General features: G+C 50.0%; 1 protein-coding gene across 1 annotated transcript in view; it reads left to right on the forward strand.

Annotated features, from left to right (window-relative positions):
- The first annotated feature begins 4,548 nt into the window (after window positions 1-4,548).
- The window catches only part of SLC18A2 (solute carrier family 18 member A2), a 38,473-nt gene continuing 16,725 nt past the window's right edge, over window positions 4,549-26,296 (forward strand). The window contains exons 1-10 of the mRNA XM_047701813.1: window positions 4,549-4,639; window positions 5,068-5,203; window positions 6,654-7,005; window positions 15,384-15,442; window positions 15,700-15,783; window positions 16,101-16,193; window positions 16,953-17,042; window positions 17,195-17,238; window positions 17,310-17,370; window positions 20,051-20,146. Coding sequence (XP_047557769.1) covers window positions 5,083-5,203; window positions 6,654-7,005; window positions 15,384-15,442; window positions 15,700-15,783; window positions 16,101-16,193; window positions 16,953-17,042; window positions 17,195-17,238; window positions 17,310-17,370; window positions 20,051-20,146 — 1,000 coding nt within the window. The 5' untranslated portion in view covers window positions 4,549-4,639; window positions 5,068-5,082. The remainder of the gene's footprint in view (window positions 4,640-5,067; window positions 5,204-6,653; window positions 7,006-15,383; window positions 15,443-15,699; window positions 15,784-16,100; window positions 16,194-16,952; window positions 17,043-17,194; window positions 17,239-17,309; window positions 17,371-20,050; window positions 20,147-26,296) is intronic.

Raw genomic sequence — 26,296 nt, forward strand, 5'->3', positions numbered from 1 at the left:
AGCTCCATTTGTGTCAGTGCAAAATGACGAGATCTCACTCTTTTTTACAGCTGAATGATATTCCGTTATAGACACACACCACATCTTCCTTATCCCTTCATCTATCTACAGACACTTAGGCTGGTTCCACAGTTTAGCCATGGTAAAGAACACTGCTACAAACATAGGGGTGCATGTATCTCTTTAAATTAATTTTTTTTTTTTTTTTTTTTTTTTTTACTTAGGGGGTAAATACCCAGTAGAGTGATTCCTGGATCGTAGGGTAGTTCTATTTTTAGCTTTTTGAGAAAGTTTCCTGTTGTTTTGGACAGGGGCTGCACCGGTGTACATTCCCACCAACAGGGCAAGACGGTCCTTTCTCTCCGCACTGTCGCCAATATTATCTTTCTTGTGTTGTTGATTTTAGCTGTTCTGACAGGCATGAGGTGATATCTCGTTGTAGTTTTGATTCGCGTTTCCCTGATGATGAACGATGTTGAGCATCTTTTCGTGTGTCTGTTTCCAGTGCCAGACAATATTTTATGAGCGTGAACATCTGTTGTGCACCTGGCAATAAGCAATCATCATCTCCCTGAATCCCCACGACAACTCTGGGAGGGGACCTCTTATCGTGCTTGAGTGACAGATGTGAAACAAGGCGCAAAGGAGTTTAGTAAATGCCCAGTCATATAATTTGTAAGAGTGACCCAGTCAGGACCCGGCTATCCATAGCTGAGATGCCTTCTGGTTTACTTCAGACAATGCCTATTTCAAATGGTTGCTTCGTTCTAAGCAGCTTCCTATCATTCATGCCTTATCATTTCTAAATATTGAAATTTACTGAAAAAAGTCAACCCTGGTGTTACCTTTGTACCTTCCCAGTCCCTAGTGTTTGGAAAGGGTGGGAGCAGGTGGAGGTAAAGGGGGCTCGGTGGCTGAGCTCACCAGTCCAAGTTCCCAGGGAGAACAAATGTGTTCCTAGGAGGCTTTCTCAGAGCCTGGTCCTCAAGGAATGGACTTCAGTGGGGGAGAGAGAGAAGAATGGAAACTTCCCCTTCAAGCAAAGGGGATTTCTCTCTAGTTCCCATGGCTCTGCATCGGAAGGGAACTCTCCCTGCCCAGTGCTCGTACTTTTTACAGCTATTTAATGAGCACTGCCTGTGTTCGGCGACCTTGGTGATGAGCAAAAAGAGTGTCCCTTGTCCTGATATCTGGAGACACAAAGGTAATTGATCACACTTATATTATTCTTCATGGACAGACAAGTTTTGGAGAAAGTAATAGTTCCATGAGGGTTTGAAAGAGAAAGCCCTGCTACTGGAGGTGAGGTCCACAAAAGGATGGCTTCTCCTAAGAAGTGACATTAGGGATGATAAAGAATGAGAAGGAGATAATTAGGAGAAGGAGGGGAAGAACTTCTCTGGCAGAGGGAACAGTGCAAAGGCCCTGAGGCTGAGGAACATTGAGAGGAACCAGGGTGGCTGAAGGGGAAGGCAAGAGCTAAGTGGGCTAAGAGAAGTTTGTAGAGACCAAAAGACCCAGACCAGAGTGGGCTTCCCAGGCTGGATCTTCAATGTGTAATACCAGGACACTAGGTGTGTGTGTGTACACACACACACACACACACACACACACATACATGAAGGCTTCCCAAGCCATGGGAGACCCTCGATTTACACATGTCCTCTATTTTAAAATGGATCTGGCTGAGATGGACCCAGATAGAGACATGAGGTTTCCCCTTTATCACTTCCCCTTTCAATAATCTCTGGTCCCCCACCAGCCAAAGAAGAGGCCCACCTCTCATCCAACCTGATTCTTACCACCTTACTGTGTTCTATCGTCCTGAGGCTTAAAAACACCCAGAGGAAATGTTAGGGTCTTTTTAGTCAAGGCTCCAAAAAATCCCCCCCATCTCATTCAGTCATGTCCTTCTAATACAATTTTTCTAATATACGTATAATAATTATTTATCAAAATTCATGTATGTATGATGCTTTTATCATTTATATGTTACTAATGATTGTTAGAATAACATGATCATAAAGAGAATTTTAAAACTTAGAACCATAAAAAAACTTTTAAAAACTAATGCCTATTTATAATTTGTTACATATATCATATAATAGATAAGATGGTGAATTAAGGGGTGCCTGAGTGGCTCAGTGGGTTAAGCCTCTGCCTTTGGCTCAGGTCATGGTCTCAGGGTCCTGGAATCAAGTCCCACACCGGGCTCTCTGCCCAGCAGGTAGCCTGCTTCCTCCTCTCTCTCTCTCTCTCTCTGTCTACCTCTCTGCCTACTTGTGATCTCTGTCAAATAAATAAATAAAATCTTAAAAAAAAAAGATGGTGAATTAAGAAGTTAAGTGATAAAAACATTACATTTGGATCAAATTCTGTTGGAAGTGGAATGAAAATATACTTTGCAGGCGTAAAGAACATAATGTAAATTTTTTTGACTTAAAGAGGAACTGCATTGTGTTTTTTAGTATAATATGGTGGTTTTGTATTCTTGTACTATTTATATTCCATTGGGTACATTTAAATAAGTGCTATGATGGTTTATATATTAAGGTCAACATATACAATACACCCCAAACCATTTAAATTTATTTAAAAAAACATTTTAGGTGCCAACTCAAATATGTGTGGGGCATATATATTTTTAAAGGATTCTTTGGTGGGTATCAACAAAAGAGTTTGAAGACACTGTTGTCAGGCATGGTGTTCCAGGGGTGGTGGCCGAGATCAGAGGGAGGGAGCACGAGAGTGGCATTTTCCCTGGTGCCTGATTCTGCTAGCTGGCGGGGCTGGAGTTGGAGTGGCTTCCTGTGTTCACCTGCATGGCGCTGCTACCAGCATATGTAGGCACCCCTAAAAAGGTGATCTTGCCAGCTTAGACCATTACTGTCCCCGCAGCGTCAACCATCATGCCTGGCACTAGTAAGCACTTAATAAATCCTTACTGGATGAATGAATGGTGGACACACCTAGCTCTCCCTTTGTGCAGGGCACTCTGTTAAGGGATTCCAACTTCATCTTCACTACAACCCTGCAGTCATCACAATTAGTATCCCTGTGTCAGGGATGGGGAAACCAAGGCACAGAGGGGCTACATAATTTGCCGAAGATCACCTACCAAGGAAGTAGCAGAACGGGACCCAGGCATCCTGACCAGACCCTTTACCATGACACGTCTCTGCCTAAGGGCACATGGGGCAGAGTCTGTGTCTTTGGGTTCTGAAACTCCAGGCACTTGGGGGCCCTGCACAAGTGTGATATGGTCCACAGCCATCTACACGGCTCCCTGCCATCCGCTCTCTCCTCCTAAGTGGCTTTCCTTCTCTCCCTGTTTAATATTTCAGTCGACACATCTTGGGACCTCCCGGAGTCCCCATGTTACTGACCTACTTACTTATCCAGCCATCTTCCTCATACATCAGGGGCAGCATGGGGGTATATGGGAGGAAGGAGGAGAAAGAGGGGAGCATCACACACCCCAACTGCTGTAAGCAGCCTCCAGCTGACAATAGGCCAACATTAATAAAACAAGGCTGGGCTCCACGGTTAGGAGACCACAGGAGGGTAACATTTATTTTAAGTGGCTCTCCAAGAAAATAGCGCTGGTTCCTTACACCCTCTAGAAGGGTCTCCAAAGCTGCAGCAGTGTCAGGACTTCTGTTTCTGTTCTGCTTATAAAATGGAGGTACTTGGAAATCAAAGGTGGGTCCTTACCCCTTGGGAGTGAGGATTACAGCTCCGGTGATCCCACAGGCACTGGTGCCTGTCTTAACCAGAACCCCCCCCCCCCAAACCTCCTCTCCCCCTCGGTCTAGCACAAAGTGTAGAGAACTAGAGCATACAGGGTGGGGCCAGCTGCCTCTGCAGTCCTTTTACTAAAATGCCAGGTACCTACCTGGTCTCTAGTGTCCCCTGTCCAGGGTGACATGCTCTGGCTGGCCCCAGAGGCCCAGGACCCTGCTCCTAAGTTCTGAGTCCTAGGCTCTGGGGCTGGAGTCTTCTGTCCCCTCTCCCACTGGGGGGTGACTGTGGGAGGTGTCCCCTTTCCTCCTGTTTCCCCACCCCAGCCTGAGGGGACCCAAGGACCTGCCGGTCAAAGGCTCCAAGTGGCACTCTGCTTCATGCTCCCGGGAGGAGAGGAGAGGAATGGTGGGGTGCTGAGTGGCTTCCCTGGAAAGAGATGTGTCCCTGTCTCCCAACACCCTGTGACCCCTTTCCCTGGCACTCTCATCCAGCAGCCTTCATGTCTTCAAGACCAATCTCAGGGGCAGTGAGGCTCCAAGAGCAGCTGCAGCCCCTTCCTGGGGGTGAAAGCTGTAATCCTGGCTCTGACCTTAACCTCAGGACCCTTGACCTCTCGCTCTGGGGCCCCTGACTTCTTCCCTTGGCCCCCAGCCGCGTCACCCAGGCCACCTGTGATGGTCCGGATGCAGATCCCCGGAGGCCTGCGCAGGTCTGAGCTAGGGGCCGAGGCCGGTTCTGGAAGGTGGCGCCCTCCCGCCCCCAGCGGCCGTGACGTCAGAGCCGGACCGGGTAAAGTGAGCGGCGGCGGCGGGGCGCTGGGGCGGAGACGCAGCCCGGAGCCGCGCGGACGGACGGAGCCCACGGCACAGCGCGGGCAGCTGCAGGCGACCCCGAGGTAACGGTGGAGGCGGGGCGGCGCGGGGACAGCGGGGTCCGGCGGCGAGTGGGGACGAACGCCAGCGCCCCGCGTGGGTCTCCGGGGCGAGCCGGGGCGCCGGACGCACTGGGCGCGGGGTCCCGCGGCGCCTCCCGAGCGCTCGATGGGAGGAGGGGGACCTCGGGGGCGGCGGACAGTGGGACGGCAGCCCGCGGGCCCCAGGTTCGGGCCCCGAGGGCGTCCGCGGGCGTCCCTGAGCGGGAGGGCAGGTGCCCGGAGGACGCCGCCGCCGCAGGTGAGCCGAGAGTGGGACGTCGGGGACCCGCCCGCGCCGCCGGGACGCGCGGCTCGGGGGCCGCTCCTCCTGCCCGGAGGAGGTCTGAGAGCTGCGGGTGCGGGGAGCCCCCTGGCCGGCCGCGGCCCCTCACCGCGCGCCGCGCCCGCAGCCCAGCCACCGAGCCATGGCCCTGAGCGAGCTGGCGCTGCTCCGCTGGCTGCTGGAGAGCCGTCACTCGCGGAAGCTCATCCTGTTCATCGTGTTCCTGGCGCTGCTACTGGACAACATGCTGCTCACCGTCGTGGGTACGTACGGACTGGGCGGCCCCCCGCCCCGGAGACCCCTTCCCTGGGTGTCCCCCCCCCCACACCCCCATCTGAGCGCGCTCCGGGAAAGTCGGAGAACACATTTTGCAAAAACCTCTCCTTCCTCCCCTTCCAAAGTCTGCCGCCCTGGGCTAGTTGCAGCCGCCTTTCGTGGCTTCGTTTTTCTGGGTGTTTTTTTTTTTTTTTTTTTTTTTTTGTGGCCTCGTTTTTCTGGTGGTCAGGTCAAAGAATGTGGCATCTGTTAAGACCCAGAACTTGTGTTTCCTCCTGATAATTTCCTGCTTCCCCCTGCCTACTTAGACCACGATGAGAGAGATTCCTACTAAGAACCCGCCAGTCCCCGGTGTTCAAAATAATGTTACAATAATTATTGTGCCGGCCAGCAAGGTGGGTTAACAATTCCACCTCACATTTAAAGGAACAAGTCAACATCCCTCCCTGCAAAGAAGGAAGTGACATGTAAATATATCTTATCCATGGGTGGCTGGAGATGGGAACGTTTCAGGATCTTTTCAAAAGCAATTTGAACAGTGTTGGTTTCAGTCTTTTCCCTATAGTGGATTTTTGAAAAACAATTAAAATCCAGGTCTCTTAATTAGCCCCATTAATAGCAGAGTGTTTGGTGCGTTTTTCCTTAATGTCCAAATTTTTAATGAATATATATATTTTTTAATTCAGATTCTCAGGCGTGGGTTATTCCCCTCCTCTCCATTGCCGGTTCTCACCTCCAGGACTACCAGAGTAGTGGGGCTCCTCGGAGTTCAGTAACAAGGACTTTGCCTCTCCTTTGTGTTGAATGATCTGTTGTCCTACACATGCCCACGGCTGCTTTTATATCAATTTTCCTTTGCCTTTATAGAAGTCTCAGGAATTTTTACATTTTCCAGGTTGTATGAGAAATTGTGGACTCCCACTCAAGTCGTAGATGAAGCGGGCCTATCGCAGAATTTCCAAATTATTACTTCCTGTGGGTTTATCTTCCCCTAAGTCACATAATGAAATTTTGATTTCTATTTCCTGGATTCATTGACTGAAAGGTCTTTCTGAGCCTCTCTTTGAAGAGCTCTCGTTGACCCCCAGGTCAGCCCTGAACAGACTTCAGACCCCGTTTTGCTTTCCTAACCTATTCCTGGGAGGGAACCCCGTCAAGGAGCAGCCCCACATTGGCACAGATTCCCGGGCAGGTCCCTTCTGCACAGGAGCTGGTCCCGAGAGCAGACGGAGCTCTCACAGCCTCCTGGGGCTTTGTTTTCTCCCGGGAGCTCAGCGACGTGCTGTCCTTCCAGGGCCGGCACGGGGGTCCCCTCCCAGGGGCAGACCTGTCTGGGCCTCGTGTGGCATTTGATGCGTCCGTAGCTTTGCAGCCCTTTGACCCAGGGAGGGGGGCTTCCTCGCAGCTGCAGCCTCCCCGTTGTGTTTTTGTCCACAGTCCCAATCATCCCGAGCTACCTGTACAGCATTAATCATGAGAAGAATAGCTCCGAGGTCCAGACCGCCAAGCCCGTGATCACGGCCTCCACCTCAGGCAGCTTCGAGAGCATCTTCTCTTACTACGACAACGCCACCATGGTCACGGGGAACAGCACCCAAGAGCTTCACGGGGGGCTGCTACGGCCGGCCGCCACGCAGCACACGGTGACGAACACCTCCACTGTGCCTTCGGACTGTCCCAGCGAGGACAAGGACCTCCTGAACGAAAATGTGCAAGTGGGCCTGCTCTTTGCCTCTAAAGCCACCGTCCAACTCCTCACCAATCCCTTCATAGGAATGTTGACCAACAGGTAGGCTCCGTTATTTGGGCCAAGTACGGTTTTTTTGCTTTGAATTTTTTAAAAAAGACTTTATTTATTTGAGAGCGCATGTGCGCTCATGTGGGGAGGAGCAGAGGGGAACCCGAGAGAAAGAATCCAAAGCCGACTCGGCACTGAGTGCAGAGCCCCACACGGGGCTTGATCTCATGACCCTGAGCACGAAGCAAGAGTGGGAGGCTTAACTGACTGGGCCACCCAGGCATCCCTGACCAAGGGGTTTATAGTTCTATTGTTCCCAGGTTATTTCTCCCTGGGGTTCTGTTCCTTGTTCACTCATCAGAAGGTAGAAAACCAGTGGTGGTGGGTGAACTGGGGAGAGACCCCATCTCCTCTTCCTTTTGTTTCTTTCCTTCATCACGATTTCGCATTTGTTGCCCCCTCTGTTGGTCAGAAAGTAAGAAACCGTTGAAGGAGAATAAAGGGACCCTCCCCAAGTGGGAGAAGTCGGATTCTGTCTAAATGCCGAATTTCATTAGTGCAGTTGCCAGACTTGCCCTGGGGCAGCAGGAACTCTGCAGCCGCCGTGGCATCGTCATTGGGTTCTGTGTGTCACTCGGCTTTGTCTGGTCTTCTCCCTCCGGTCATCCACTTCCCTGTAGGGAGCCAGGGTGGTTTGCTTTCCAGCTGACGTGGTGAAGCCTCAAGATGGGGTGTGGGATGTGGGGAATGTGAAGAAAGACCAGTATTCCTGCTAAGTAGATGGAATCTTCTAGAATGCTGAGGCCATGGGAAGTGTAAACAGCTCCCCGGCCCGTTACTGAGCTGGGTCCACATGCACAAAGAGAAAAGCGAGGCTGTTTTCTGGATAAGTCAAACCAGCCAGTAATGCCCCAAATAATGCCCCAAGCTAGCTTTAGGTTAATCTGGATGCTCTGGATTTTTTTTTTTTTTTTTTGAACCATCTCCTAATTTTGAATAATTGTTCCCATTTCCACTATCAGTGGCCACCTGGCTGGTATTCTACAGCCAAGGTGGCCCAGCTCTGCCTGGTGCCTTGGGGGCTCAATGCTGAGGACGGGGGGCCTACTGAGAAAAGGGAGAGGCAGCCCCTGCGGACGTTGGCTGCAAAGGGGGGGAACTGGCATGGTGCGAGTGGGGGTGGGTGGGTTGCCATATGCTCACCGTGGCCCTCAAGGCAGGAAAATGGTAGAGAGGGGAGTGCCTGGAGTCCTGGGGGGTTGGGGTGGGCTCTGAATAAGGAAGGCAAGGCAAGCGGGGTGGGCCAGGGCAAGGCTGGAAGAGACTCCAAGGGCCAGGCCGAGAGAGGAGGGGGGCTTTGTTCAGGGTTAGGGGACACTTGGGAGCCACTAGAGGTTCCAAAGCCAAGTTGAAGAGTCTGGGAGCCAAGCACAGTTTGCAGTAGGTCAGCCTGGCACCCTGTGGAGGCTGGGAGCAGGGACATCTTTACCTTGACCTAGGCTCTGGTCTGCAGTAGGGGAAACAGGCCCGGCCATGTTACTCGCAGGACCCTTTGTTCAAATATTGAGCATCTCGAGACTATAACGACGGCATTAAAGCAAGCACAGGGCCCTTGTGAGAGTGGGGCCGGCTCTGGGATAGAGAAGAGGAGGTCTGTTGAGTGGGGGGGCCCCAGGGTGGTGGCAGAGGCTCAGAGAGGCGGATCTGGCTACCCCCACCCCCCACAGGCAGCCCTGAGACTCGCACACAGGTTACGGTCACCTACCAGTGGCCACTTGGCTGGAAGCCCATTTTAAGCTTTTGCAGCCTGACTTTCTGGACGGGGTAGTGGTGCCCCTGAATAAATTTTAACAATCCCAGGCCCCACCCATGCCCCCCCGCCAGTCTGTGTCAAGCAGCGTTATGGAGTTGCTGGGTTAACACAGGCTGAGCACAGGAGCCTCGCAAGGACGGGCTGATTGGGAGCCCACCTCGAAGCAGGGTTATCAAGGCGCCATTTGGAGGTGTCCTTCTCCTTCAGGAGGAAAGCCAAACAGCCATCGCAGGGTTGTTTTTCTCCACCTCCAAGAGTGCTTCTTAAAATGCGTCTGGTGTAATTACAGAACACGTCTCTGGGTTTTGTGTTCCGAGAAAGCAAACAGCTCAAAGGCTATATGAACAAAATTGAAGACATTACTATAATAATGCCTTGCCAATCACTTGGGCACCAGTCATCCTAGCTGAGGAGTGTAACACGGCGTTCAGAAACTGGCATGAGCGATCAATCATCCACATGCAAATGGCAAATGAAAAGCTTTTTAAAAAATCCCATTCTTGTTTTTAATGCTTTGCTTACACCCTGGGGAAGAAGCTTGTTTAAAGCTGGTGAGACCTTTTCCCCTATTAATACTCCAAAGGCTTTGAGACTGCAGCCGCCCAAGGCTCCTGTCTGGGGCTCAAAAAAAAAAAAAAAAAAAAAAAGCCTTCCAAGGGAAACCTAATTTTGTTTTGTGACCTGTGAAATTCGGTCTATTCTTATGATGGGTAATCCACTTTGCAGTTTAGAGCAAACCTGTAATCCCTAACGGGTTCCCCCAGCTACCCAGCAAATTGAAAAGCTTCTCTAGTGCTGCCCTATGATATGGAAACGCAAACGAGTTGTAATATTGATGTAGCGATTGTCCCTCCAAAATGAACCTGGTTTTTGTGCATTTTTCAATATTTTCCAAGCCCCGTAGATACGAATTTTGGGGACTTGCGGCATTTCTGGGTGCCCCACAGCTCTGCTCAGAGATGGATCCATTCCACTTGCTTTAGAGGACTTGCCCTGGTGAGCGCCTGCGGAGGATATAGTCTTTTGATGTGTTGCCAATTGCACTCTCAATTATGAACAAGTTGTGTGACTCCCACTTTCAGGGTTGTGAACAAGTGTGTTTAATACAGCATTTTACGGTTGGTTATTATGTTTCTGATTAAGGAAAGAGTGGTTAAAAGCCCAGAGCCTCAGAGCTGGAGGGGACTCGATCAAGGGCTTTGGGGCCCGTCCTACCATTTTGTAGGGAAAGGAGTTTACGGCTCAGGAAGAAAAGGCATCCGCCCCAGGCAGCACAGGGTAGAGCGAGTGACCAGACTCTCTGTCTGGGTGTCTTCTTCCCTTCCTGTTCTTTCCACCTGCTTGGTGAGTTACAGTTTTTACAGTTCACTTCTCAGAATCAACAGTGCCCGCCAAAATCTGTCCTCCTTGCATCTGTTTGGGCTCTCTCTGATTGTACCGGGCTGAGCCAGTGAAAGTGAAAGCCCAAACAGTGAGTTGTTGATTGATACATTTTTTAGAGGTTTATTTATTATAGAACATGTGCACATGAGCTGGGGGAGGGATAGAGGGAGAGAGAATGTTAAGCAGATTCCCGGCCAAGCATAGAGCCGGACCTGGGACTCGATGTCAGGACCCTGAGATCATGGCCTGAGCTGAAAGCAAGAGTCCAGACACTTAACCAACAGAGCCACCCAGGTGCCCTGTGATGGCTGTTTTTAATCATCAAGTGGGGAGTTTAGAAAAAACCAGTGTGGTTTTTTTTTGGACATGGACCCTCCCTCGTTTCCCCAGTCCTGGAAGAAATCTTTTTCTAGCCCCTGGTGGGATCTGGCACTGCTTGCCAGCATGTCTGCTGTGCTTCTGACAGTGGGGAAACGAAAGGCCTCCTACATCCCCAAAGACTAGGGAAGCTCCCGCGAGGCTGGTTGGAACCTCTCCTTTCTGGAGCCCTTTGCTGCAGCTGGGACCCACCCCTCACACGTGTCACGGCCGGACTCTCCTATTCACTGTCAAGATGCCGCTGTCTGAGTGGCTCTAGGGGCCGGTGACTCGGGAGGCGGGCTGCCTCTCTGCTGTTGTAGATATTGGCTAAGAGCCCTCCTTCCAAACCCTGAAAGTAACAAATGACACTTCCTGAGAAATGTTTAATTGCCCATTGGGTTGTTAATATGCAAGTTTTATTGCTGTTTGATTTCATCTTCAGGTGTTATATTTTTACTGGAAAACGGGTACCCAGAGAGGGAACGGAGGACCTTTGATTTTTGGCAAGGGTGGTGCTTGCATATCCACCAGCACACTTTCCAAAGCCCGCGGGTTCCATGCGCCTTGGTTGACTTGATTTTTATCTTTGAGGCTCGTGTGACTTCTGATTCCGTTTATTCATCTCGCGACAGCAGCTGTGCGTCAAGGGAGGGGTAGAAGGAATCCAGCTAGCATCTGTTGTCCTCTAGCCCCGTGAGTGAAACTGAGGCATATGCAGACCTAACAGGAAAGTTCCAGGTAGACACACACCGTAACGGCACCTTTATGTCTCTCCCTACAAATCGGGTTAAGAACGGGGCACCATGGTCTCCCCTCGCTTCCGTAGTAGCTGCCTCTTGAGAACCAAGAGCTATTCCAGATGCACCGGATGGCTGGGGAAAGCGTTAATTTGGGGTGCTGGGGCGCAGCGCCCTGGCTTTCTCCCTCGGTCCTCCTCCGCTCCCTGGTCTGCTTTTTATCAAGCCAACATCAGTGGCTTAATTTATTTCCATAGTTACCTCGTGTCTTTGAAAGCCGGTTATTTGTCCTCACAAATCTTAGCCCACATCTGAATGACAAGAAGGGAGCCGCAGGGCACGGAGTGGCCACAGAAGGCGGGTGATTCTTTTCTCTTTCGATTCAGCCGCTGGTCTGCAGTCGGCTTTGTGGGAATAAGCAGTGACCTTTTCAGTTCCTCTGCGGACAGGGAAACCAGCTCTTCGGGAAAGGGATCTCCCGTCCTAGATGTTGTTAGGATGGGGTGACCGAGCCTTCGCTTCTGAAATGGAGAGAAGCTGGCTGTGAAATCGGGTGTTTCTCACGGGAGCCGAGCCCCCACTTGAGCTGTGTGGCAGGGAACAGGGGTGACCCCCACAAAAGTCAGAAACCCCCGCTTGCATCCCTCCCTGTGTGCATCTCATAGCTGAGCAAGACAGACCTAAGGACTAAACCTAAGAATTTTTTTTTGCCTATGAAATGATGGACGTCAGCCACCTAGTGCGTTTCAGCAAATGTAAGGCGTCCCTCTCTTTCCTGAAGTTTACTGTGCCACCTTTCAGAACATCATTGAAAAGGGAGATGCCACCTCTTGTCTCATCTGACATCGTTTGTACTCTTCTGGGTCCCCTACTCTGTGTCAGGGAGAGGGAGCCTGAGTTTTAACAGCCCTGAGAATTGGGCTTGCATTGGTCTCTATGGCAAAGATAAGCTAGTTGTATTAAAGAAAAAGGTATTGATTTTCCATGATGTTTTAGGGACTGTGGAGTTTCTCCACTGGTGCGTAGGTATATATAATGAACATAACTTTTATTGCTTTGCACTTTTTCCTGGGGATTCAATATATGACTCTTAGTCTTATTTCGATTGGATTAACTGCTCCCGTGATGCCCTATAGAGGATGGCTGTGGGCTGGGATGACGCATAAGGGGAGAGTAATGGGCTATTTCGCCAAAGGTTTGCTCTATCAGATGTAGCTCTGCTGAGCGCTGAGATGAGAGACTGACTCAGATCTTCATGACTAATGTCACTTGAGTCTCTGTTTAGGAGACATTGTGGGGAAGGAGAAAGGGCATTGATGATCTGCCCATCACTCAGTGACCCTGGGGCCCTGGACAACTTTCCTTCGGAGGTGGGCGTTGGTTGGGGGGGGCTGGGGCAGAAGAATCGGAAGGTGGAGGGCTCCAGGATGTGCTCATTGTGCCCTGCTGACTTGGGGCTGAGCCCCGGGGCAGAGATGCTGCCTAGTACTTTCCACTGGGAAGCACAATTAGAGGTCTGGTGGGCACTGAAGGTATAGGGGGCATGAGTGTCTGGTAATGAGAAGGAAACGCGTGAGCCCGGGGTATCCGGAATGGTTGGCTCAATCTGTCACCATGGTGAGCCACTCTGTCTTTGAACCTCCACTCCCTCATCCAGCATGAGGGTTTGGACTGGCCAGCCTTTGAGTTTCTTTCCAGTTTGGCCATGTGGTTATTCCCTATGTGCTTATTAAAATGCCAAAGGGATTAAAAAAGAAAAAAATAAGAACAAAAAAACCATAGCTGCAGTGGTTTTAAGGCAAACGCAGCACCTGGGTTTGGGATCAAGAATCCTATATAAGCACATATCCCTGAGGGCACGGAGCTCCCTGCTGTTAAACTGTAGACCAACCGTTCCACCCATGTGTGATCCCACACTCCTGTAATGGACATCCCCACGTAAGTGTATGCCAGCAGGACCGGACGCACCCCAGGCACCCAACATAGGCCTGTTATCCTGAGTTTGGGGCAAGTTACTTAGATTCCCTGGCCCTCAATGTAGTCATCTGAAAAATGAGGGTCCTGCCAGCTACCTCACGGAGCAGCAGTGAGAATCACAAGGGACCCCCTCACTAGTTTCCTACTTATGGCCTTGGGAATGCCAGAGCCTCCTGGTAAGAAGCTACTTGAGATGTGTCCTGCCAGGTGGCCCTGGCCGGTTATCAGGGCTGCAGACTGAGCATCGTGGCCCTGGTATTTCCACCAGCTTTGACAAATACATTGTTTTCCAAGGAGTGTGTTAAAAGGGGGAGAGAAGCCTGTGTTTATTCTAGGGCAGCTACGAGTGTTGCCATATTCCATTCTTCCCCCAAGATGTAGAGGAGCTGCTGGGAAAAATGAACTGAATGAGTGAGTTCTCTTCTCTGAGCCTCCTGGAAGTTTCTTTATTCAGTATCCAGCAGAGCTGTGTAGGGCTTGGGATTGTAAATGGGTTTTTTTTTTTGCCTCAGTGTGTAAAGAGCACAGAGCAGCCAGCTCTAGGCTAGCTGAGGTTAGAGACCCTTCCATTTGATACCCATCTGAGCTGCTGTTTCGAGCTGGCATCCTTGCTGTTTGCCTGGTTGGCTCTGAGCCCCACCTGGTGAATTACAAGCTCATCTCGGGTCCTAGTAAGGGAAGTTTTGCATGGGACAGTAGGAGGAGGGCTGTCTGGGAATCTGGCATGATTTTGAGATGCTATTTGTATTTTTGCTAGTTTCTGGAGCACATGAAACAGTTAAAAAAAAAAAAAAAAGGTGTGTGTGTGGGGGGCGGGGAGTATGACCAGGAACTTTTGGAAAGATTCTATTTAAAGCCACATTATGTCCTTTGGCTTCCTGGGAAGGTGGTGAAGTTTGCAGGGAAAAGCCCTGGACTGAGCAGGATGGTCCCGAGTGAAATGAGCCCCAGAACATTCGAGGAGTCACTTTTTCATGCCTCTCTTTCCTCACCTGTGAGATGGTGAGGGGGTGATCTGCCCTTATCAAATCATTGAGCTGGTGGGCATAAGCGCTTGGAGAATAGAGTGTAACTTTAAATGAAGGTATTGTTACCTTGATTTTTTTAGTCAAGCCTGGAAGAGAAGAGCCCTTCCAGGCTGAGTGGCTGCGGACTCAAGACTCCTTGGTCCTCACTTGGTTCCTGTCCAGGAGCATCTGGGGGTGGGAAGGTCTGGGGCGGGGGGAGGACACAGAGCCTGGAGATGTTCTGGGCTGTTCTGCCTCGAGGACGGCTGCTCAGCCAGCGTTGAACCCCCTCCCAGGGCAGCAGGGACCAAGAAGCTGCCTTCACCCTACTGTCCCATCCATACAGCAGGAACCAAGCAGTCTGCTTGACTATAGGCACAGAGAGGAAAGAAGGAAGAGAGTGAGGGAGGAAACACTCTCTGAAGCCTCTTCTGTGTCCCCTGGTAGCAGTTACTCATCCATATCTCATTCTGTCCTCCCTCCTGCATTGGCAGGTGGGCGGTGGCCAGCTCGGCTCCCATGGGTGGGCCGGTGTGATACCCAAAGACCGGGCAGGGTCTTCCCACTGCCCCTGTCTACCCCAGGGGCAGAGCCCTGTATGGACTGTGGTCTTTGTGAGGAATCAGGATGTTGAATTTTTGCACAGAAAATGAGGCCTATTTTTCTAGTGGTCCCATTGAGGTCAGTGTGGAGATAGACTCGAATATTTTCTTGCATCCCAGCGCCTCTGAGATGTAGTCCCATTGTCTCTGCCACCAGTTGAATCACTTGATGAGCTTTTACTGGACTCATTTGGTTGCCACTGTCCCCTTAGAGAATCTCTAGCAAAGACAGTAATTAATTAAAGAATTAAAAAAAAAAGATGGGAGCCAGGGTTGTATATTTTAGACATGCTCTGTGTTGCTTGCCAATATTGTGTTAACATTTATTGCAGAGAAATTTCTGTTCAGACTGGCAATCGTGAAATGTATTCACGTTCGAGGTAGTCAAACATGGAAAGGTCACATAGGAAGCACCAACTATATGAATGTTCAGAAAAGTTGACCAAAGACTTATCCTCCTGATCCCAAAGGGTAGGCAGGAGAGACTCCGTATAAAGCCTTAGAAAAATACAGAAGGTTACCAAACGTTCCCCATGCTTCTCTTTTGCAGAATTGGCTACCCAATTCCAATGTTTGCGGGATTCTGCATCATGTTTGTGTCAACAATTAGTAAGTGTCTGCTGTTTGCCTTCTGTGCGCGGGTCATGGGATGGGCTCCGAGGACCCCACACTGGGAATTGAGGCTGCAACCCTGGGGTTAGGGTGTTGTGTATTGGCCACAGTTGCAGAAGGGGGTCAGTTGAGCTGTTCATGGCACAAAAGCGCCATCAGGTTAAGGGCTGGCTTCACATGCCCATGCGAGCTGGGGGTGGGAGGTCCCGGTGTCAGCTTGGCACTGACACGTGGCCGGGCCGCTCCCTCGGCAGTGTTCGCCTTCTCCAGCAGCTACGCCTTCCTGCTCATCGCCAGGTCGCTACAGGGCATCGGCTCCTCCTGCTCGTCTGTAGCCGGTAGGTGTGCAAAAGCCCCAGTAAGTCAGGGCCCCGGGTCGGGGGCGGGGGCATCAGCCTTGCCCCGGCTGGCCAGCCCCTTGCAGAATTAGCTGGAATAATGTAGGGAATCATGAAATTAGTGATGGTGCCCGGGGAGGGGTGCTTAGGGAGGGTCCTGGTTTTTCCTTGGCTTCTGCTTGGTCTTCCATTTCTGTGAATCTGGCCGATTTGGGAGATCACAGGTCTGGGTCGGAGAGGAGGGTGGTGAGTCACAGATGATTTATTTTGGTGCTCCCTGGAGAGCTTGGCTGCTGACCGGTTCTTCTCCTGTTTAGGGATGGGCATGCTGGCCAGTGTGTACACGGATGACGAAGAGCGAGGCAACGCCATGGGCATCGCCCTGGGAGGCCTGGCCATGGGGGTGCTAGGTGGGCAAGGGCTCCCGGAGGCCCTGTCTGCTGTTGGAGGAGGGCCCCAGTGCTCCCCGAGTCCACTCGGAGTTCGTTTGCTTGTTATTCCCTACTTTCACGGAGCCTGTGAAAACTGGTGGGACCTTCCTGACCTGGGAGGATGTGGGCTCCCCTGCCTCCACCTCCCAGCCTGCTGGGTGACCTTGGGCAAAAAACAAATCCCAGACCTTCACCGGTCCAGATGTAAAATGAAGGCTGAAACAGGACAGTCTGCAAAACTCCTTTCTCTTGGGCATTCTCTGAGTTACCATCCCACCGGAGGACCTTCCCACCTTGCTACCTTCCAAGTCTGTCTCTCCCCCTGTCCTGGCTGGCCGAGAGGAGACTTGGGTCCTCTGCCTTCTCTGTCGCATTCCCGGGCTTTACTTGGGAGCCCAAAGTTCTGCCCATGCCAGTTGATAAGGACCAAGGTTCTCGCTGACCCATTTTCCTGTGCTCCTTAAGCAGCACAGTTGTGTGGCCTGGGTCTGGTTTCTCTCTGGTCTTCACTTTTGGGGTGACCCTGATATGCTCTTGCCCATGTCTTGGGCATAGAACCGCTTGGAGGAAGTTGCCAGGGCAACTTGACCTGAATAGAATGTAGGGTGGCCAGCCCAAATAGTTTTGGAACAAAGTACAGACTCAAACTCAAGAAACAAATGGATGGTTCTGGTGGAGTTGGGGGGGCAGGGATCAGTCCCAGGGCCTGGCGCCAGCCTCTCTTTCTCTTCCTTGTAGTGGGCCCCCCCTTTGGGAGTGTGCTCTACGAGTTTGTGGGGAAGACCGCTCCATTCCTGGTGCTGGCTGCCCTGGTGCTCTTGGATGGAGGTGAGTCCATGTGGGCACCTTGACCATGACCTTGGCAGCTGTGACCTGTGTCAGCAGGTAACCCATTTCAGCAGGTGCTTGTGCCCACACCTCTTTCTTTTCTTTTTCTCTTTTCTTTTCTTTATTTTTCCCCCCTCCCCTCCCTTTCCTAGCTATTCAGCTCTTTGTGCTCCAGCCGTCCCGGGTCCAGCCAGAGGTAAGCCCCTGGGGAAGGAGGGTGCGGCGGTGGCCACATCCACTTTTCTAACCCCTGTTTTCTGCTGACAGAGCCAGAAGGGGACGCCGCTAACCACTCTGCTGAAGGACCCGTATATCCTCATCGCTGCAGGTGAAACTCCCCTCAGTTTCCCCGATTCTTTTCCACCCAGGCTTGGGGGGTGGATGGTGAGAACCAGTGTCCACTTTGCTGCTGGGAACGCTGGGCCGTAGAGAGTCGTGAGCAGCCCAGGGGCTCTACATGCATCACAAGGAATGACTTTCTTCCACCATTAATCTCCGACCCTCAGCCAAGTTCCTCTCCGGGTGTTCATTTGTGGCAAAGAGGTCTGGGTCACGGACATGCCCTGACCCAGAGCTTTGTTTGTGTCAGTGGCTGTCACTGTTGGGCCTTGAACTTCAGGAAGGAGATCATGGCCTCACTGCAGGCTTCGTGGGTGGGTGGTCTGACTGACCTGGCGGTGCATGAGGAAGGGCTGACGGCAGAGCCCCAGAGGACAGCTCCCTTCCCGTGGAGCCGTCACACTGTGCAGCACTGGGGAGGCTGCTGGGAAACCCCCTTTGTCTACAGAAGGTCCCAGCTTCGGGGTCTTGGCCTAGATGGGCTCAGAGGAAGCCTGGTTCTATGGTTTGTGGGAGGATAATGGGCCTCATTCATCCAAGAGGCAGTCCTGCCAAGGCCCTCTCCGTGAGGTGGGCCTGGGACTGCCTGGCAGGGGGCTGGCCTTCTGCTGCCTGGGCCTGCACCCTGGTCAGCAGTGGCCGTTGGGGTCGGCCAGGAGATCAGCCCCGAAGTGTAGCACCAGATGCGGTTAGCGTGAGATGGGTCTAAGCAGCGGGCACGGGCGCGGCTGGCGCTGTGGGAGTCTGGCTGAGCTGGACGGTGCCCTACCTGCGAGCGTTCCGGTTCAGCCTCGTCATGCCCCAGGCCGGCTTCATGGAGGTCTTCTGCTGCTAGATTTGGTTGGGGGGCACCTGTGTCACCCTGGTCTAGACCCTCTCCATCAGGCCAGCTGGCGCCAGTGCTGCGAACCTGGTGTGACTTCCTTATGCAGGGGACCTCTCTGTGTCCCTACCACGATGTGGGGACCGTTCCAGTGCCCAGACACCCATGGAGCCCGGGCTGTCTCAGGCGGAGTGAGGAGGTCTGTGGTGAGAGCAGATTCCCTGCAGCCCAGCGCCCACTGCCTGGGGCTTTCTTTGACCCTCATCGCCTCACCCTGGCTCAGGGAGGAAAGATCCATCCCGCACTGTCAGGTGACTGCATCTCTGGGCAGCCTCGGCAGAGGGAGCTAGGGGCCAGGCCTATCTTACTTGTTCTGGTGGGATTTTAACTTATGAAGGTGACTGAGCAATGACCCAGAGAGATCAGTGCTAGTGAAAGGAACATTTTATTACCATGCCACTCAGGGCCCGCTGGGGAAGCAGCAGGTTGCCTAGGCCAGAGGTTGGCATGGGAAGGGCAAGGCGGGGCTGGGAGAACAGCTGGGGATGGGCAGGCTTTGGGGCTGGGGGCTGTCCCCGGGTGCCTGGCGCCTGGCCCTGGGGAGTTTTGGGGCCAGGGTATCAGTTTGCTGTGTCAGGTGGACAAGGAGGGGTTCAGAGTATGGGCCCTGGGTCACAGGGGAGACATAATGACCCTGTCAGTTTGACCCTACTTAACAGACAGCAAATAGACCAATTGCGAATCTGGGAAGACAGCAGGCGGGTGACGGGAGCCAGTCATGTCCGCATCCTTTCTGTGTTCCATCTCTAATGTCAAGATGCATTAAGAAAACCCCTTTTTTCATTATGTGAGCTCCTTAATCACCGTTGCACAATGTTCTTTGACTCAGGATTCTGGCAAATTAGAGGTTCCCGGGGACGCGGCCCAGGAAGCTCCCAGCACCGCGGGGGAGGTTTCTTCCCTGATGGCTCTACCTTTACCAAGGGTTCTGGTTAACAGGGTGGTGATGGATAGTTGCAGAAATACCCTATAGGGTTAGTTGATTAAAAAAAAAAATCCCTCAACAGCCCATCTGTACTGAACGCACTGGGTTTGGGGACATCCCAAGCATCTTTAGAGATGTCTGTGTTCATTGCCCAGTAAAACCGGCTCAGGAGCCTCCAGCTGCTGGGGTCTGGTGTGGTCTGGGGGCGGCCCACACTGGTGGGCGTCCTCAGGCAAGTTACTTGGCTAAAGAATTGGAACTCCTTCATCAGTAGGTTGGGATCGGTAGCCAGATGACCTCTGAGACTCCCTCCAGTTCCTTTATGACTCTGGGATTCTAGTTGGAAAACAACGTTTCTTAATCTTTGTTTAAATTTAATATTTAATTTTAGTTATTAGTATTTCATTTTAATAGATTTAACTTAATATTTGATTATTATTTAGTAACGGTGATGATAGTAATAATAAACCCAACCTCCTCACTCTCCCCTTGACTCGTTATTTATCTTTTCCTCACAAAAGTAGAAGTTCTGGGCCTCCCAGTGGATTGTTCGTTTGTGGGCATATGGGGTTTATTTATTTATTTTTTTTTTAAGATTTATTTATTTATTTATTTGACAGACAGATCACAAGTAGAGAAGTAGGCAGAGAGAAGGGAGGGGGAAGGCAGGTTCCCTGTAGAGCAGAGAGCCTAATGCAGGGCTCGATCCCAGGACCCTGGGATCATGACCTGAGCTGAAGGCAGAGGCTCTAACCCGCTGAGCCACCTAGGCGCCCCAGCATGTGGGGTTTAACTGTGTTTGGCATCAGAGATGCTCAAGACCCAAAACAGAAGCACACTAACCCTCTTCCTCCCTTGCAGGGTCCATCTGCTTTGCAAACATGGGGATCGCCATGCTGGAGCCAGCCCTGCCCATCTGGATGATGGAGACCATGTGTTCCCGCAAGTGGCAGCTGGGTAAGGACTGAAGTGGGAGCTTCTGATTCTAGAACTTTTGTCCCCAGGGCGAGTCCTATCTTTGTAGCCCTGTCAAGCTGCAGGTATCAGGATGATAAAATGGTGGTTTCTGTTTGACACTTAATGGGGTCTGTGCTTAGGATAGCAATGCCCTTTGGGGTCTGTTTCAACTCCAGTTTGTTTGTTTGTTGTTTTGTTTTGTTTTTTAATCATCCCTGATGGATACAGAATTAGCATAGAGGCATCAGACCTGGGCAGAAATGAGAGCACAAAAATACATTCAGCATCTCCCCATGTTTCTGAATTAGACTAGTTATGTTAAATGTATGTGAACAGCAATAAAATTTATGTGAAAGATGCTAACAAGCAGGATTTAAGAGGATTAGTTTTAACACTTTTTTTTTTTTAAGATTTTATTTATTTATTTGATGGACAGAGATCACAACCAGGCAGAGAGGCAGGCAGAGAGAGGGGGGAAGCAGGCTTCTGCTGAGCAGAGAGCCCGACACGGGGCTCGATCCCAGGACCCTGAGATCATGACCCGAGCCGAAGGCAGAGGTTTTAACGAACTGAGCCACCCAGGTGCCCCTAGTTTTAACGCTTCTAATTTAGAAAGTAGTACATACTTTATTGTTAAAAAAACAAAGTATATAGATCAAGGGAGTCAGTCTTAAAATCTCATGTTCATCTTTCCTCCCAGCCCCATCCTCTGTGATATTCATAGTTAATAGTTTTGTGTCTTTTTCCAAATGATTCTACATTTATCGCCATCTGTGAGATGCTCAAAAGCCCAACCCAAGTGGGATCTTGCCAATTGTATCACTGTGTGACCTCTTGTTTGTTCATGTTTTCATGTCAGAATGGGTAGATTTGATTTTCAAAATTAATTACATTTAAATTTTTATCAGTTACACATATTTACTTAAACACATGTTTAAGTAAAATAACATTATTAGAATTATAGTGAGAAAGCTAGCAGTCTTTGCTCCATGCCTCCCCATCTCCAACCCACTTTCTCAGATTTGATCACCTTCAGTGCTTTTAGATTTTTTTCTGCTAATTTATGTCTCTAAATAATATGTGTAACTACTGTTTTTTTTTAAGTTGTCCAATATCTGACATTGTCTACCAGCTCCCTAACGTGGTAGATGGAGATTTAATGCCATTATTATTCCACCTGAAAATATCAAACAACCAACTCACCTGTTTTTCTCAACTTCTGTTTTTTTAAAAGTTATATTACGTTTGTTGTTAAGATTGACATTCAGTATTGCCATTATTGTGACTATGTAAATATTCAAAGAAGAGCTATATAGAGTTTTATGGTTATTTCTTTTTACAAACTTTATGTTCATAAAGACTACATTGAAAAGTAAGAAAATGGAAAGACTTTTGTTTTTCCTAGAGTTAGTTATCGCCATGTCTTTCCATTTTCTTAGTTTTCAATGTAGCCTTTATGAACATATTCCCAGACTCTCTGGCAGAGGTGAAAGGCCCTTTAAATATGGCCAAGTACATCAGCAAGCCCAACCCATTTGTGTTTTTGCTTGTTTGTGGACATTTGTTGCACATTACTCTGTCTTGCTCCAGTCTGGACTTATTTACTAGGTCATCCAGTATTTGAGTATCTTTACCTCTCTTCTATTTCCTGTATCCTTCTCCTCTATATTCCTTTCTCTCGGTTTACTCTATCATTATGATGGAACACATCCTCTAGCCTCTTTCTGAGAGATGGTGAATAGCAGGTAAAGTTTTCAGAGATCCTGCATATCAATAAACATCTTTATTCTCATATTTGGTTGACTTAGTCTACTTGAGTGTACGATCCTTGGTTGGAAATTTCTTTTCTTCAGTTTTGAGGCCAATGACCTATTGTGCTCTGGTGTCCAGGGTTGCTGTTGAGGAGGCTAGTGTCAGTCTCAGTCCCTATCCTCTGTAAGTGCTGGGAGGATCTCTTCCTCTCTAGGTTTTGAGTATCCATGATGGTTTTTGCAGTGGGATTTTTTTCCTCTGTACTGGGCGCTGGCTCGTTTAGCCTGTTCACCAGAGATGCTGCTCCTTTTTGTTCTGGGAAACCATTTTGTATTATTTCTTTAATTAATCCTCTCCCCTACTCTATTTTCTCTCTTTTACTATTAGTTTTTTTGATTCAATGTTGAACCCTCTGTGTTTTATCCTTTTAATTTATCTTACCTTTTCTTATTTCCAGTGATTCCTTTCTTTCTTTTTTTTTTTTAAGATTTTATTTATTCATTGGAGAGAGAGCGCTCGCACACAAGTGAGGGGAAGAGGCAGAGGGAGAAGCAGACCTCCCGCTGAGCAGCGAGCGCAATGTGTGGGGCTCAGTCCCAGAACTTGGAGATCATGACCCAGCCGAAGGCAGAGGCTTAACCACTGAGGCACCCAGGTGCCCCTATGCTCATTTCTTAATTTTCATTTTCTAAACTGTCTATTGAATTTTTATAATTGATGTCTTCATATCTTTAATTGAAGAGCCCTTTCATATTTATTCTGAGTGGTTTTGTATGTGTGGAAGGGACATTGAAATAACAATGTCTTACCATTTAGTAGGAAGACTTCCACTCACTTCCCGCCGCAGCGTCTCAGGCTATCCCTGGTCTCCATGCTGCCTGGGGCCCCTGGGCTACTTGAGTTTGGTTTCCCTAAAGAAGCGGTCTCCTGCCAGGGTGAGCAGTTGAGAGCTGGGGAATCCAGGTCTCTTAAACTAGCCTTTCAAGCATCTTTCCTGTTGACAGCCTCAGCCTTACATTCACAGTACCTGGAGCCTTCATTTTGAATGTTCTGGGTTCTGAGGCACAAAAGCTGTTGCTTCTTGTTGGCTCCCCCATGTGCAAGTGGAAGGTTCCAGTGTTTTCTGCTGTGTCCCTCACTGGTCTCTCTCTGTTTCTTTCTCCTTCTCACTACATTTTCTCCTTTTCCTTTTTGTCTGTTTTTGGGCATCGAGGGGGAGGGTGTGGAGTTTTCTTTTGTTCCTTTATTAAAATTTAAACAGAATTTGAGATGGGAATGGAGGAAAAACCTATAGATATAATCTGCCCTGTTTAGCCAGAAGCCTGTCATTCATCTTAACGATTGGATATTGTTCTATTTTAAGGTTATACCATAAATTTTCCGCCAGTTGCTATCATTGGCCATTTGGGTTAGTTTTGTTTTTTGCCATTTAGAAACCATACTGTAGCAAAATATTCTTACATGCATTCCTGTTCATGATTGGAAGTGGAACTGTGTGCAAATTCCTGAAAGTGCAATGGGCTTTTGGTAATTAGTAACAATGCGTTAACACGAGAACTGTCAGTCTTTCCTAGTTGCCTATGTGAGAAGGTTGGGGGTGTGTGTCTCATTTTGATTTATTTTTTACAAATTTTTTGAGTGCAATTGAGCATCTTTTCATGTGTTTATTAGGCATGCCTATTTCCTTTATTGTGGATTTCTTATTAAGATAGGTTGCCCATTTTTTCTGTGGAGTTGGGTCCTCACTGATTTTAAATATTCTTTGTATGTTTATTAATCTGTTATCAGATGTTTCACAAATATTGCCTTTGTTTTGTTGCATGTCTTTTGAGTTTAGAAATGTGTTTTACCGCCCACTCAGAACCTCTAAGATGCCGCTGGTCAGAGTTAGCGGTCTGCCCCTTCATGTCCTTGTCATTTCAAGGGAAGCTCCGGGGAGACCTTCCCCATGTGAAGATTATTTTTGTCATCCATATTTTCCCCTAATTTTATGATTTGTTTTTTACATTAAAATCTTGGATTTACATGGACTAAATCTAGGCACGTGGTGTGTGAGAAGGACCTGGGGTTACTGTTTGCTGTGGGACCAGCCAGTTACCGTAAGAGCACACCCAATTTTTCCCACCTTTATTGTCCTTGAAACAACTGTGTGTACTTGGGCCTGTCTCTGGGTTCTCTCTTCTGTTCCTTCGGTAGGAATTCCCGTGTCTGTGCTCTCCTGTTTGATTCCTGGAGCTTTAGGACATTGTTGGATATCTGGGCAGCTAGTCCCTGCTCACACACCTTTTTCTTTTCTTTTTTTTTAAAGATTTTATTTATTCATTTGACCGACAGAGATCACAAGTAGGCAGAGAGGCAGGCAGAGAGAGAGAGAGAAGCAGGCTCCCCGCTGAGCAGAGAGCCCAATGCGGGCTCCATCCCAGGACCCTGAGATCATGACCTGAGCCGAAGGCAGTGGCTTAACCCACTGAGCCACCCAGGTGCCCACACACCTTTTTCTTTAAGAATTTATTGATTATCCTTCCTGGGGATTTATTTTCTATTCATTGTTCTCTCAGCTTCTAAATGGCCATCTTTGGGTGGAGACTCTCAGTTCCAAGTGAAGCTGCCATTTTTAGTGTCCCCAACCTTCCCGCAGGCAACTTTCTAGTCCCTCCGGTGGCGTCTCGAGCTTGTTGCTACCCAGTCCTTCTGGATGCGCCACTGAATCACTGTGTTCTTTCATCAAATACTCCTTCCTTAAAAAGTCTCAAATTGTTTGGGCGGGGCAGGAAGGGGTAGGCTGCTGATGGGTGTGGGGTTCGTCTTTGGGGTGATAAAAGTAGTTTGGAAATAAATAGGGCTGATGGTTGCACAACCCTCTGACTCTTCTAAAAACCACTGGACCCTGCGCTTGCAAAGGGGGAGTTTCAGGCATATAAATGATGTGACAAAACAAAATCAAAACCCAGCCCCGAACAGCAGGAGACATTCAGCGACAGAGGAAGGATTATTGGAGCAAAACTAAGGCTAGTTTGTAAACTGAAATTTAGCTCCGAACCTCCTGGCATGGGAGTCACCAGAGGAAACCCAGAGACTCGAAGCTCCCAGGGAAGGCGCAGCACTTAGCAGAGGGAAGGGCTTTTTCTAACTGGGGGTTAATGGAAAGTAATTTTCTAAAAGATGAGGAGACTCTCTTCCTGTCTTGTTGCCAATGCTGGCTGTCAACACCGTGGGTGTCTTTTCTCCCCGTGGTGGTTTGGGCTTCCAGGTGTTTCCAGGAGGCGCCCCTGGTCCTGGGGGCACGTGGCGTGCGCACTGTAGGGTCCACCGAGCTCCTGTGTTTGCTCTGCCAGCGCTCTTGGGCTGAGGCCCTTTGCTGGTGTTTCTGATGTCCCCACCTCGCTGACTTCTTTTCCTGACCATCTTGGCCATGAGCAGGGCTCCTCAGCTGCTTCCTCTCTGGACACAGCCTTCTTTATGAAGTCCTTAAAGCCTGTCAGAGGACCTGGGCCTTCCGGGTCAGATAACAGGCGGGAGGCCTCCCCGATTTTATCAGGAGATCCTCTCCTAGGGCTTATCTCCTAGGCCAGATGTTGGTGGTCACCGCACCTTTCCACCGTGCCATCGCCCACCTCCTGCCTCAGACAGAGATTTGTGTTTCTTCAAGAGAATCTTGTGTTTCTTCAAGAGAATCCCATAGCTCTGCCAAGTCCTCCCCGGTGGGAGCGGAGCGCACCGCCTGCAGCTTGTGGCCCAGCTCTCCCAGAGCCCCTCAGGCCCTGGGAGCCTTGGGGTGAGGAGGGCCCCATGGGGGCTGCCGGATGAGGACTGAGGGTGGTGGTGAGAACTGGCCGGTGGGAGGGGGCATGGCCATTTGCGGGGGCCCCGGGCAGCCTCCCCTCCCTGTGCGAGGCCATGTGTGAGCTCTTCCCAGTCCAGTGTGAAAAGGGAAGCCCTTCTGTCCCTCTGCTTCCCTCAGCATTTCTGGAAAAAGACTGTAAGGTTTGAAGTCAAAGCAAATCAGCCTTACCAGCTACCCGGGTGATCCATGATTGTTTTGTTGAATGCTGTGATTTTGGCCATAATTTTTAGAGACGGTAGATGGCGGCCACCGATATTCTAGAAGGTTCCCTTGAGAGCCTGTCCCCCAGACACCACTGCCGCTTGGGGGCGGCCCTGAGTTTGGATTGGAAGGGAGAGAATGCTTTCATGGCATCTCTCTTTCCCTCAGGTCTGGGGTCAGATGACCTCTCCCTGATGCCGGGAGGCTTAGGGACCCCATTGCTGGTGAGGCCTCCAAACCCCGAAAGGGAACGTAAGCTCTGGGCAATGCGGCCCAGAGAAGAGCGGAGCCAGACTCTTTCTTCTGGTTCTTTAAGGAGGTGTCCTGGTGCAGTGCAGGATGGAGGCTAGGAT

This window comes from Lutra lutra, chromosome 14 (assembly GCF_902655055.1).
Source record: "Lutra lutra chromosome 14, mLutLut1.2, whole genome shotgun sequence".
NCBI classification, from domain to species: Eukaryota; Metazoa; Chordata; class Mammalia; order Carnivora; family Mustelidae; genus Lutra; species Lutra lutra.